This window comes from Budorcas taxicolor, chromosome 3, assembly GCF_023091745.1.
Source record: "Budorcas taxicolor isolate Tak-1 chromosome 3, Takin1.1, whole genome shotgun sequence".
In the NCBI taxonomy this organism is placed as follows: Eukaryota; Metazoa; Chordata; class Mammalia; order Artiodactyla; family Bovidae; genus Budorcas; species Budorcas taxicolor.
In genome coordinates this window covers 27,932,620-27,946,639 of record NC_068912.1, presented here as the reverse complement: position 1 = coordinate 27,946,639, position 14,020 = coordinate 27,932,620, and the positions used below count along the sequence as shown (strand labels likewise).

General features: G+C 46.6%; 1 protein-coding gene across 1 annotated transcript; it reads right to left on the bottom strand.

Moving 5' to 3' along the window:
• Positions 1 to 11,265: 11,265 nt before the first annotated feature.
• On the bottom strand, positions 11,266 to 11,667 carry NHLH2 (nescient helix-loop-helix 2). The gene has a single exon (XM_052638115.1). The coding sequence runs from the start codon at positions 11,665 to 11,667 to the stop codon at positions 11,266 to 11,268; it is 402 nt and encodes a 133-aa protein (XP_052494075.1).
• Positions 11,668 to 14,020: the final 2,353 nt, after the last annotated feature.

Genomic DNA, 14,020 nt, shown 5'->3' with positions numbered 1-14,020 from the left:
GTCGTCAGTAATATCTCCTCCGGCTCAAACACAAGACAATAAAACCAAGCAGCCGTCACTGGGGGCGCTGAGAGCAAAGTTCAGAACAGCTGACCAGGGAGTGAGGTGCTCACACCCCAACGCAGTGGAGGCCCCAGGCCCTGATGAGCTCATATTTTCTGTGTGAGTTTTTAGTGCCCCCACAGTCTCCCTGGTAAAAACACTCATTTCTTTGTCCACTTATGTAGAATTTGACCGGGGCGCTAACCACTAGACCCTTCTGAATACCGAGGTCTAAGTGCTGCCAGGGTCGTCCTGCTAGAGTGACTCACTTTGGCTCATCCTGATGCAGACCGATAGGAGGTGGCGCTGTCCACCTCCAGCCATCACACTCAGAACCACACCCTGTGTGTATTCCCTGTCACCTGCTTCTCCTCTTTGTGACGCTGAGGTCTCCCAACAGGAGAAGAAAAGTCTAAGGGGGTAAGCTGGTGTCTAGGGCCTAGGCTGCTTAAAAGAGAAAATGTGGTCTTTCAAAAAAAAAAAAAACTAGCTTTTTTTTTTGGTCCCACAGAAGAGAAGCCTTTGTATTTTTTCCCTCTTTGCCTGTTCTTCTAAGTGTAAGATTTTGAATTTTACTGCCCTTCAGCTTCCTTTTCCCATTCAAACCCTTACTAGCGTTGTGACCTTGAGCACATTACTTGACTTCTCTGTCTTGGTGTCTTGTTTGTAACCCTGGAGTAATAAGATCCCCCAATTTACTGAGTTTGAAGATTAAGTGAGTTAATGGGAGGTGCCTGGCATAGGGTGAGGTGCTAAGTGTTTGCAGCTGTTTTTACTCATATTGTTATTAGTTGTTCTTGTTGTTCAGTCGCACCATCATGTCCTACTTTGCAACCCCATGGACTGCAGCACTACAGGCCTTCCTGTCCCTCACTATCTCCCCAAGTTTCCCCAAGTTCATGTCCATTGCGTTGGTGATGCCATCCAGCCATCTCATCCTCTGTCGCCCTCTTCTCCTTCTGCCTTCAGTCTTTTCCAGCATCAGGAAGTTTTCCAATGAGTCAGCTGTTCTCACCAGATGACCAAAATACTGGAGCTTCAGCTTCAGCATCAGTCCTTGCAACGAGTATTCAGGGTTGATTTCCCTTAACATTGACTGGTTTGACCTCCTTGCTGTCCAAGGGATTCTCAGCAGTCTTCTCCAGCACCACAGTTCGAAGGCATCAATTCTTTGGTGCTCTGCCTTCTTTATGGTCCAGCTTTCATAGCTATACGTGACCACTAGTAAGACCATAGCCTTGACTATACAGACCTTTGTCGGCAGAGTAACATCTTTGCTTTTCAATACACTGTCTAGGTTTGTCATAGCTTTCCTGCTCAGAAGAAATCATCTTCTGATTTCATGGCTGCAGTCACCATCCACAGTGATTTTGGAGCCCATGAAGAGGAAATCTGTCACTTCTTCCGCTTTTTTCCCTTCTGTTTGCCATGAAGTATTAGGGCTGGATGCCATGATCTTAGTTTTTTTTTAATATTTAGTTTTAAGCTGTCTCGTTCACTCTCCTCCTTCACCCTCATCAAGAGGTTCTTTAGTTCCTCTTAGCTTTCTGCCGGCCTTCCCTGGTAGCTCAGCTGGTAAAGAATCTGCCTGCAATGCAGGAGACCCCGGTTTGATTCTGGATCAGGAAGATCCTCTGGAGAAGGCATAGTCTACGCACTCCAGTATTCTTGAGCTTCCCTTGTGGCTCAGCTGGTAAAGAATCCGCCTGCAATGTGGGAGACCTGGGTTCGGTCCCTGGGCTGGGAAGATCCCCTGGTGAAGGGAATGGCTACCCACTCCAGTATTCTGGCCTAGAGAATTCCATGAACTGTATAGTCAGTCCATAGTGTAGCAAAGGGTCAGACACAACTGAGCGACTTTCACTTTTGCTTCAGCTTTCTGCCGTTAGAGTAGTATCATCCACTTATCTGAGGTTGTTGATATTTCTCCTGCCTATTTGTTATTAGTTGCCAGGCTACTGATTACATGCCAGGGCAAACAGCCTGAGGTTGAAATGTGCAAGGTGTGGTGTCAAACACTTCTAGGTGGTTCTGCCACTGAGAGGGTGTGAGTGTGTTTGTGGTCTACCCTGGTGCCAGGCCTGAAGGACTTACAAAGATAGCCTGCATGACAGATTTGTGACCTGAAAGGATGTGCTCGGGGTGCTTATGACTATGGTTAGTGGTCCTCAGGCCTTCACAGGTGCAGCTGTCCAAGGGGAATGGTGGGTCCTCACTCCTGAGTCCCCAGAATGCTTTCTACTCCATGTCACCCCCTCACCTCAGCTCCTGACCAACAGCTAAAAGAATGCATCTGACTTTTTGTTTTCACATCTTTAAAATCTGCCTGAGTTGGGCTCTGGCCGTGTGCTTGTTCTGTCGTGTTCTAGTGACCTTTCTCCCTTCTCCATTATCCCCCTGGGCTGTAGTAAGCCACTCACCACCCATCAGAGCCTGCCCAGCAGCCTTGGCCTTGGCCTTCTGTGCTGATGTAGCCACTTATGTCCATCCATGCTGGGGCAGGAGGAGTGGTGAAAAGAGCAGGTGAATAAGAGAAAGTGCCAAAATTAAGGAGGACAGAGGGTGAATTTTTAAAATAGAAGGAGGACTACCACAGAGACAGTCCAACTGTTTGGAAGAAAAACATAATCAGAAAACGTGAGTTAGAGCAGCTGTGAAATCCCCCTCAAAAAATGTAGGTGCTCACTTATGATGTTGAGGAAATATTTAATTTGTTTCACTGTGATAATGGTGGGCTTCCCAGGTGGCGCTAGTGGAGAAGAACCTGCCTCCCAATGCAGGAGACATGAGAGATACAGTATTTTAGTTCTGTTAATAATAATTTTAAAAGAGTCCCATAACTTTTAAAAATGCTTACTGATGTATTTATGGATGAAATGATGTGATGTTTGGGATTTGCTTCAAATCATCCAAAAGGGTACTGGAGAAACATGGTTAAGTATAAATGAGATGTCCGTGACTTTAGAATCCCTTAGCTTTGGAAGATGTTCTTAAAACGGCCATACGAATTTTTTTTTTTTTAATGTAGTTGCTCAGGAAGTTCACGCGGTTGATTTTTACTCACCAGGCCCCAGTGATTCACACCTGAACTAAGGTAACCTCCCCACCCCTTCTCCCCACCCCCACTCCAGTCCTGCTCACCACCTGCTGCTCACAGGCTAACCCCCAAACCATCATACTGCTCCACAGTCAGCTCAGGAAGATTCTTTCTTCTCCTGCCCTTCAATCAGTCAGACCTAATGTCCGTTTCCTCCTATTCCTCCCATCCTGACCTCAACCCAAAAAATCCTAGGGAGGCCTCCCCTTTTCCTCCATCCACCAAATCTTCCCCCTCTCCCCTGTGATTCAAGAAGCTCATCAAATCTTCCCTTTTCTTTTAAATTGAAGTATAGTTAATTTACAATATTGTGTTAGTTTCAGACATATAGCAAAGTGAATCTGTTATATACATATATACACATATATGTGTATATATATAGTAGTATATATACAAAAATCTTATATATATATATATAGTATATATACAACAATCCCATGTATATATATGTGTGTGTGTATGTGTGTGTATGTATATATATTCTTTACTATTATGGTTTATTACAGGATATTGAATATAGTTACCTGTGCTATACAGTAGGTCCTTGTTGTTTTTCTATTTTATATATAGTAGTGTGTATCTGTTAATCCCAAACTTCTAAATTATCCCTCCCTTTTCCCTACCTCCTTCCCCTTGGGTAACCATAAGTGTGTTTTGTCCGTGAATCTATTTCTGTTGCATAAATAAGTCCATTTGAATCATTTCCATGTATAAGTGATATCATGTGGTATTTGTCTTTGTCTGACTTCACTTAGTATGATAATCTCTAGGCCCATCCACGGTGCAGCAATTGGCATTATGAACTCTTCCCTTTTCTTGACATCTTTCTGAAATGATCAGCAAGGAAATGAGGAACCTCCTGAGCCTGACCTGGATATACTTAGCAAAACTGAATTGAAAATTTCAATAATCACTGTCCTCATTACCTCAAAAACAATTTAATTGTTTAATTTAACTTTTGAAAAAGTTATCTGCTGTAAGAGCCAATACAGAAAATACTATTGAGATCTGAAGGTGCCTGGATATATTCTCAGTGCTTTACATGAATTAACTTAGTTAATCCTCCTAATAATAGTACAGGGTAGGTACTATTATCACCCCCATTTTACAGGTGAGAAAACTGAGGCACAGAATTAAGTAATTTGTTCAAGGCCACAGCTATTAATAGTTAGCAGGAGAGCTGAGGTTCACAGCATTCAGTGTGATGAGAAAAACCAAGATGAGAAAAAGAAAAGTGATAAGCCAGCCCTCCTGCATGGAGTGGAGTGGGGTTCTCAGACCTGTACATAACTTTAGGTGTATGTGCTGATGGTATATTTCATGGATTCCTGTTTACCTAGCTATGATATTTTCTGTCTGACAGGACAGGGATTATTACTGTCTGACTTTTTGTAGAGTTAATAATGTGTCATATGCGGATGAATACAGTTGGTAGAGACCATGACTCATGAATACGTGAATGAATTATTAACATATCATTATTTTAGCTTCTCTCCTACAACTTCCTATGCATACTATAAGTACAAAGTTAATAATAATTGTTTACATTTATCAAGCAGTTAATATATTCTTCCTACTCCAGAAACACTCTGCCTTATCCCATACCAGCCTCACAGCAGCATTTGAGAAAGGTGCATGTATTGTCCCATCCCATACATTCGAAAAGGAAGGAAATGCAGTCAACACATTCAACATCACACATTTAGGATAAGTTGAAGCCAGGGTCTGAACGTGGCCTCCGGGTCATAGGTCTCAAACACAGTGCTGGGATGAAGACAAATTCTGGCACGGTGATGTTTATACCTGAGGTTCAGAGAGCAGAGCAGCTCACGCTGCCCAAAGAAATCAAGGAAAGTTTTGCAAAGTGGCTACACTGGTGTTGGGTGATGCTGGAATTTTCTGGGCAAAACACAAAATTGGAGGGGAGCATTCCAGGCAGAGGGAAAGCAAGTGCAGGTTATAAAGAACACGTATCTCTAGGGAAGTGAGGAGACCTAAATTTGGCAGGAACATTTCATTTCAGGGAGAGTGGCTGAAGATCATGTTAGAGAGGATATGGAGCAAGGTTGTGAAAGATTTCTGTACCCAGAGAAAGAATTTAAATTCTATTATTTTTATAGTCATTGAAGAGCCAAGAAACATTTCCAGAAAGGGGATAGTGTGCTAACTTTAAAGGGGCAATGTGAGGATGTGGATCTTCTTGGGGAGCCTTGATATGCAGAGGGGTGTGCATGGGGGAGGCCGAGGAGCCAGGCTCACCCATGTGGTGGTGTCCATTGACACATAGACAGTGTCAGTGCCAGATTCCTCTGGGAGGGGCTGGTCCAGAACTCCCTCTAGCCTGCAGGGTCTTCCCAGGACAGACACACGCTTGACCCAGTAAGCAGAGCACACTAGTCTTAGCCTCCACTGTCCTCTGAATGAGTAGACAGGTGTGTACACTGCAGATCCTGCATTCCTTTGATATGCCTGATCTGAAACTTCCCCTGAGCACATAGGAGAAGAGATGAGGTGCAGGGGCCAAGGATGCTGTGTGTGCATGGCACAACAGCCCCTCTGGCAAAGGAAAGCCATGGTATATGATGGATAAAGGTGTACCTGTGTGCTGAGTCGCTTCAGTCGTGTCCGACTCTTTGTAACCCCATGGACTGTAGCCTGCTAGGCTCCTCTGTCCATGGGATTCTCCAGGCAAGTATACTTGAGTGGGTTGCCATGCCCTCCTCCAGGGTATCTTCCCAACCCATGGATCGAACCTGCGTCTCTTGCATTGGTAGACAAGTTCTTTACCACTAGCACCACCTGGGAACCTCAGATAAGGGTAAGAGGCTTTGATAAACTGACAAACATGACTTTGTGACCCTAGACAAGTTATTTAATTTCCCTGAGACTCAAGTTCCTCATATGTTCAGTGGAGACAAAAGTACCTATCGCACTGGATTGTTGGGTGTTAAGTGAGATAATACCTGCAAAGCACTGACTCGGTAAGCACATGGCACACACTCAATACATGTTAGCTATTAATGTTTCTACCACTACCAATACTAAATGAGATAATCCTTCTAAGCCTGGAAAGAGAGTATCAGCTGTACACACATTCAAGTTAACTGTCCCCACTCCCTTAACTCCTGCAGCCCTGAACTTCCATGGGAGGAAGATGGGCATCCAGAGACTGACAGCAATGATGGGACCTGGATAAATCCCGTGTTAGAGAGGTTGACTATGTCTACGTACCTCATCATAGCATCAGGGGATGCTTGTTCAAGGGCCACTGGAGGAAGCACCAAGAACAGGGTTCATATGGGAAGCAGGCATTCCCGGCCCCTGTCCTCCACCTCCATCCAGCCTCATTTCTTTTTGCTGTTGTTGTGGGGAATATTATTTTGTTTTTTTAACTTTTTATTTTTACTGGGGTATAGCTGACTAACAATGTTGTGATAGTTTTAGGTGAACAGCAAAGGGACTCAGCCCTACATATACATATACCCATTCTCCCCCAAACTCCTCTCCCATCCAGGCTGTCACATAACACTGAGCAGCGTTCCATGTGCTATACAGTAGGTCCTTGTTGGTTATTGATTTTAAATATAGCAGAATGTACAGGCCCATTCCAAACTCCCTAACTATCCCTCGCCACACACCCTTCCCAACCAGCAACTGTAAGTTGGTTCTCTAAATCTATGAGGCTGTATCTGTTTTATAAGTTCATTTATATCGTCTCTTTTTAGATTCCACATATGAGGGATATCATTCAATGTTTCTCTTTCTTGTTCCACTCAGTATGACAGTCTCTAGGCCCATCTATGTTGCTGCAAAAGGCTTTATTTCATTCTTTTTAACGCCAGCCTCATTTCTTCCCATACCCGTTTCCCCTGACCTCAGGCTGTTCTTCCTTTCCCGGTGTATCCCACCACCCACTCTCTCTGCTGCTTCCCCTCCCGTTCTCCTCCCTGAGCAAGGGAAGGTGTTTTCCCCAGAACTTTTGCCCCTTTTCTCTGGATGTCTCCAGACAGTGGCTGAAGTGAGGGGACATTTGGACATAGAACTATGCAGCCCAGGTGTCCTTGTCAGCTGGGCCAGGTGGGGTCTAGGTTTTCTGGGGAGCAACAGTGCCCTGGTAAGTTGCTGAACGCGGGCCAGAGAGCAGAAGCGGAGAGGAGCAGTAGGAGGAACCGTGGTCCCCTGCCTGCCTAGGGAGGGAGCGAGCTGGGGCTGAAGGGAGAGGCTGCTGCCCGTGCGGCGTGGTGAGCCATCCCGCGGGCTGTGTTGGTGGCCTGACCACAGGCCAGGTTAACAGGATGTGAGAAGGAAGGGCACTGAGTGGCAGCAATTGTGGAGACTGCTGGTTAGGCAGAGCTGGGTCTCTACTCTAAGGCTACCTCCTCAGAGAGGCCTTTCCTAAACTCTGTCTAAAGCAACACCCTCCAGGAGTTTGGGGGAGAATGGACACTTGTATATGTATGGCTGAGTCCCTTAGTTGTCCATGTAAAACTATCACAACATTGTTGATTGGCTGTCTTCTCATATAAAATAAAAAAGAAATTTTAAATAATGAAATAATACTCTCCCCAGTACCCCCAGCTGCTATTCTCTATTTCCTCACCCTGCTTTGTTTTCCTTCATAGCATTTAGCAATGCCTGCAATTAACTACTGTTTATTTGTTGCCAGTATACTGCTCTTCTCCCTAGACTCTCTGTCATTTGTTACTCTATTTTTAGTACGTTAGACTGGATCCCTGATACACAGTAGGTCCTCAATAAATACTGGTTGAAGGTAAGAGTGAGTGATCACCATTGCCATTATCCAGAGCTACTCCCCTGCCTATGGCTGAATACTCAGAGTCCATGCCGTGTGCTAGGGAGGAGTCAGTCACCCGCTGGTCCCGCAGAGTACCAGTGTGGCCCTTCTTTCTAGAGAGTGCTCAGAAGCCTCAGATTTGAAGTGATATTGCAAAGATCCTCTCCTGAGATCGTATGGACTGTGTCCCTAGAGAGGGATGGGATGTTGCCCTTTGTCCATGCCTGCTCTCCGTCTAACTCCAGGGGCGAGAGACAGTCTAGAGAGGTGAGTTAATAGGCTCTTCCTGGATGTCAGTGAGAGGATTGTCTTGATCAGTCGGAAGCTGGGGTCCTAAACCAAGAAAGGGAGCCTAGAAGTTGACTTCGTTTTCTTGACTTAGGACCAGGGCTGACTTTTCTGTACTACAGTAGAAAAGCTCTGTAAGGACTGGACATAGGCATACTCCTCAAGGCGGGAAGACCTGTGAACACTCAATCCAAAGACAGTGTGGGTGTGCAGACCTAATAACTAGCCACTGCTGCAAGGACCACAACTTGGTTCAGATAAAAGGCCAAAGAAGCCACCGTTATTTTTCATGTCTGAGAAAGCGCTTTCCTCAGCTGAAGAAGAGAATGAAGTCTCATTGATCACGTATCTGTGAACCTGACTACAAGATACTGGGATGAATAGTGAAAAATGCTCAGAATCTCAGACATTTTATAGCTGTATAACCCAAGCATCCACATAATCACATTTTTTACTTTGCAACCAGAGATTTGGTGTGATATAGACTCATAATTTGGAGAAGGAAATGGCAACCCACTCCAGTGTTCTTGCCTGGAGAATCCCAGGGACGGAGGAGCCTGGTTGGCTGCCGTCTACGGGGTTGCACAGAGTCGGACACGACTGAAGCAACTTAGCAGCAGCAGCAACAGCAGACTCATAACTGATAATATTCTATCTATGTGTGTGTATGTATACACATATAAGTAGTTTTTAAGTTATTCATGTCTTCTGCTTGTAGACAGAATATTTCACATTTTTATATTAAGTATATAGACCATTGTGGTGTGCTAAAGTTCTCTGGGTAGCAAAGAGTCGGACATGACTTAGCAACCGAATAACAACAACAACATGGGCTTTTGTAAATGATATTCTTCATCTCTCCAGTTTGGTCCAGGGTTTAATTAATTTTCCTTACTTGCAAGTATCATGTCCTAAATCTATGTCCTGATTAGATGTCTCAGTGCTCCAACAGTAAAGTGCACCCTATTCTTAATAAGTACCATAAGGACTGAGAGTCATCATAGGAGGGGTCTTCTCATTGCCATTAAGTAGTCATGTGACTTAGACATTTCATCTCTTTGCACCTCAGTTTCCCAACTCTAATTTGAAGAAACTGGGTTAGTTACTAAATTTTCTTTTAGAGCAAAATTAATCTATGATTCAAGCAATGTTTTAATAGAAACACTCTAATTTTTTTCTTCATTGAGAGAAACATGATCTATGTCACCATCATATGTGGAGCGTCTATTTATAGACGGATCAATGTCCAAGTTCAGGAAGAGCACCAGACATCTCAATACATGTTACAATTTAGTTTTGTTGTTGTTGTTTTAATTAGTTGCTTTCTGAGGAATTGAGTCCATTAAGATATTTTATGCTCAGCCAGTATGTTCATTATTTTTAGACAGTATGTTTAAAATAAAGGAGATAACTTTATTTGATACCTTTATTTATATGCAAAACCGCACCATTCATGAGATATGAAAAACTCGTCAGATAGAAACCAGATTATATCTATTTTCACTACAAAATATTGCATTATATAAAGCAACAGAGACACAAAAAAACCCTGAAAAGACTAAATTCTTTGGATAGCAGATGTGGTTCTTTTTTTTTTTTTTTTTCCCTTATCTCTAAAATACACTCCTTGTTTTAAGAGTTTCACAGCTGAGAACATGAAACATTATCAGGCTACAGACTTTTCTTTTTGGTTGTCACAGAGGAAAGTAGTTCTGAATTCTTTTTTTTTTTTAGGAAAATAACTTAATTTCCTAAAACCATCCCACACACAAACATCACACGCGCACACACACACAAAGAAGCTACTCTCCTTTTAAACGGTTCGCAAAGTACTTTTCAGACATAACTACGGATAAGGATAACAACGCTTACTTTTTAAAAAACTATAATAGTGAAGTGCTAGTGTTGCTGATCTCACAATAAAAGAACCAACAAACATCTCAATATATAAAATATGTTTAGAAACAGGGAGGTGTGGGAAATTTGTTATACAAGTGCAATATAATTAGAGCAAAAAGAAAGACCACAGTATAATCTCATCAAACACCGTAAAAAGTTAGACATAGTTATTCCACAAGGAGAAAGTGTAAACACTTGACTATAAATAAATTGGCACAGAGTATCCAAAGTAAAATTATCACCACTCTGAAAAATAAATGTCTGAAAAAAATACTCTACTCCTTCTAACATAAATAAAAATAGGTTGTCTTTTTCTAACTGCACCTATGGGTCCACATGTTTAAGGTCACAAATAGATGTTTTTGGATATATAAAGGGGCACTTTGCCTGAAAAAGCAATCAGATATTAAATTTTCCATTTAAATATGGATTCTCCTGTCTCCAGTAGCATCAGACCTTGGGGTTAAAAATCTCACCAAACTCAAATCTCTCCATAGTGTCTGTCTGTTCTCAAGGTGTCTTTTTAGCCTTACCAAATAGTCTAGGCTTGTCTGTTTCATTTGGATTCTATTATAACCTTCCTTTTCACAACGGAACAGAAAGTTTTCTGTGTTCCACCTTTCTGTGCCTTAAATCTTTGCCCTGGAGGCGATTCCCTCCCCTCCCCTCCGAATGTTTGGTGATTTGTCAATTAGAAAAAATAGCCAGATAGTCTAAAGATGAAAGCCCAGACTCTGAGCTTCTGCCCCTCATCCTTTCAAAACGTGAAGATCTGTGGGAGATGAACGCAGGAGAACTCAAAGTCTCCAGTGAGCTAAAGCAACAATCCCTAAAGGGATCCTAACACGCGGAGCGGAGGCCTGGAGGTCACTCGTCTGGGTGCCTCCAGGAGCTTCGCCTTGCCTGAAACGCACTCCTTGCAGGCCCCAGGACTCCCCAGACAACCCCACCCTTCTGGAGTCGGAAACCTTACAGAGTCGCCCGGCGGACAGGAGAGAACAGTGCGAGCCTCCTCCCGGGTCCGAGGCCCGGTGGCCGCTGTCCCGCAGGGCCGCCGCCTCCACCGCCATCCCCGCGGCGGCCGCCCCAGTGGGCCGCGTTTCACCCACTCCCGGCCAGGCGGCCCCTCGCCGCGACCCCGGCCCTAGACGTCCAGGACGTGGTTCAGATAGGAGATGTAGCAGATGGCCAGGCGCAGGATCTCGATCTTGGACAGCTTCTTGTCCGGGGGCAGCGTGGGCAGCAGTTTGCGGAGCTCGGCGAAGGCCAGGTTGAAGGCCTCCACGCGGATGCGCTCGCGGGTGGCGTGGGCCGAGCGGTACTTGGCGGTGGCGCGCCGGCGGCGGCGCTTCTCCTCGCGGCTCAGCTGCGGCGGGTGCGGGTAGAGCGCGGCCCGGCTGCCGCCCTTGCCGTCGGCCTCCTCCACCGGCTCCAGGTCCGACACGCTGCCCAGCACCTTGGCGTCTGCGCCGCCCAGCGACTCCGGATCCGAGTGCGCCGAGCTGGGGTGGTCCGAGTCGGCGGCTTGGTCCGGACTCAGCATCATTTTGGAGGCTGAGGGGAGTCAGAAAAGCGATCAGTGAAAGGAAATGGGGCGGGGGTCCTTTGGATAGGAGCGAGAGCGGGCGGGGGCCTAACCCGCCGGGCTTCCGCGCGGCCCGGGCCAGCTTCCCACGGCGCTCTGGCTCGCTCCCCCGAGCGGGTCCCGCGGGGAGGGAGCGCGCCGAGGCGGGCAGACCCGAGGGCCTGGGCCCGAGCCTCCGCCTGGCGCAGGAGCCGGAGAGGCCTCGCCCTGGCCCAGGCCGCATCCCGGGCCTGATCCCGCGGCCTCCGGGAGGCTGAGACTGGCCTGCGGGCCTGCTCCGGGGAACCGCCGCCGGCCTGCGAGGCCGCCACCGGGTTTTGTGCTTCCTTCGACTACATACAACTCGGCCATTCCGCCTGCCTCACTTCTTCTCCGACCCTGGCAAACGAATGAATCCGAACGACGAATCCACCTGGGTTTTGCTAGGGCACGGGGAGACACGAAGCGCGCTTCCCGCCCAGAGGGCCTGGGGCGAAGCCGCGGGAGAGCCGGGCGCCCGCGGGCCTCGAGCGGGCCTGGGGCAAGGGGCGCCCGGGGTTTCGGAGGAACTCAGCCCTGAGCACAGACGGCCCGGAGTGGGAAGGCTTCCCCGTACCCCCCGCTCTTTTCGCAGTAATCAAGAGACGGAACCAACGTGAAGGCTCCTTTCAATAGCAAATGGACTCTTATGCCCTCGCAGGCTTCCGAAGCACCATCTGTCACACAGACAGCTACACACTTCGGGGACCTAGGGACGCGGCGACGTGGGATAAGACAATGCGCCCGCAGTCTGCCGACCACCTCCCAGGAAAAGGTCGGCGGCCGGGTGGCTGCAGGAGGAGAGAAAGGAGGGAAGGCATCGGCCGGGGGGCGGGGGGAGGCGGGGGGAGGCGGGCACCGCGCCTTCTGCCCCGGCCCGAGCTGCAACCCCAACCCGCAAAGTTCGGTGCTCCGGGGCGGAGAGTCGGAAGCCCGCTGCGGTCCCCGAGGCCGAGGTAGTCTGGCCTCAGATTCCTCTAAGGATGTGCTCGTAGAAAGGCCGCTGTGCCCGGCTCCTCCTGGGCGCCTGGAGGACCAGCCCCGATTGCTCGCCTACTGGGATAGGGTCGCTCCCAGCCTTGGGGCTTCAGGGAAATTCGGGCTTCGAGAAAGGGTCCGGCAGGCAGGGAAGGCACCTGCTGGGGCTATGCGCACGGATCGCGGGCGCCGGGAGGGCGGACCAGGCTGCCAGCCCCGGGCCCCGCGTGTGCGGCTGGGCAGGAGGGGTGCTAGCCGGGGAATAGGTCGCGTCTGCAACGTGCGGGTTTGCTCCTAGACAAAAGCTGGGGCTGTGCGATCTGCTCCCAGCGATCTGCTTCCAGCATCGCACTTGCTTAGTTAGGTGCGAATTTGGCTCTAAGGAGGCTTTCATTTCCCTACAAGGAAAACAAGTCCTCTAAGGCAAAATAAAAACAAATGCTCCAAGTGAATTACATGTGACTCTTCGGGCTTTTCACGTACACGTTTATAGGTAGAACAGCTTGCAGCTACACCTTCGCCTTGAGAGGGTATAAATAAGTAGGCGAGTAATGGAAAATTACAATAAACCACAACATAGTTGTAGATCGGATGAAAAGTTCCTGGGTTGCCCTCAAAGCATGTTAAATTCTTCTCCAGGTGTCTTTTAAAAATATTCATATACAGCATGTCGTATATGCATTTTGTTTTTTTCAGGCATTCGTGAAACACTCTATAAATGCGATATGCATAATCTAACTTAGTTCCAAGCTGGGAAAAAAGCGTTTAAAGGAGGCTTACCTTGTAAAAGCCCTTTCGATAATCTTTTCTCCAATCTTTTAGAGTTAAAATCCCAGGGAATAGCAGGGAGAAATTCCGAAATATATTAAAAGCAGCAAATATTTATTACATTCAAAAATGAAAAAGCAGCTGTCATCTCGCTGGTGTCCACAGCGAGGGACGGTATGAATGATTGTTCACTTAGTTGATAGATCAAAAAAACGCCTTTTCCTTTTAATTGTTCTCAAACATTTCGGGAAATTCGTTGTTGTTTTTGTTGTTGTTTTTTTAAACGATGTGTTGAAAAGTCTCTTGCCTCTTTTCCTCTTCTGGGTCTCTATAAATAACAAAAGAGATGCAGAGATAAACACAATCACATCAAAGGACTGATTCCTCCACTTTCTAATAGCGGAAGAATCAATAAGAAAGATGGTTAAGATACGATTCCGCTCCTGTGAGGAGGACTCTTTTCCTTCCTTAATACGGCTGAGCAGAAACTGGGGAGTGCAAAGCAGAGATGCGATCTTGCTCAGAAGTGATTTTTTTTTTTTTTTAGATA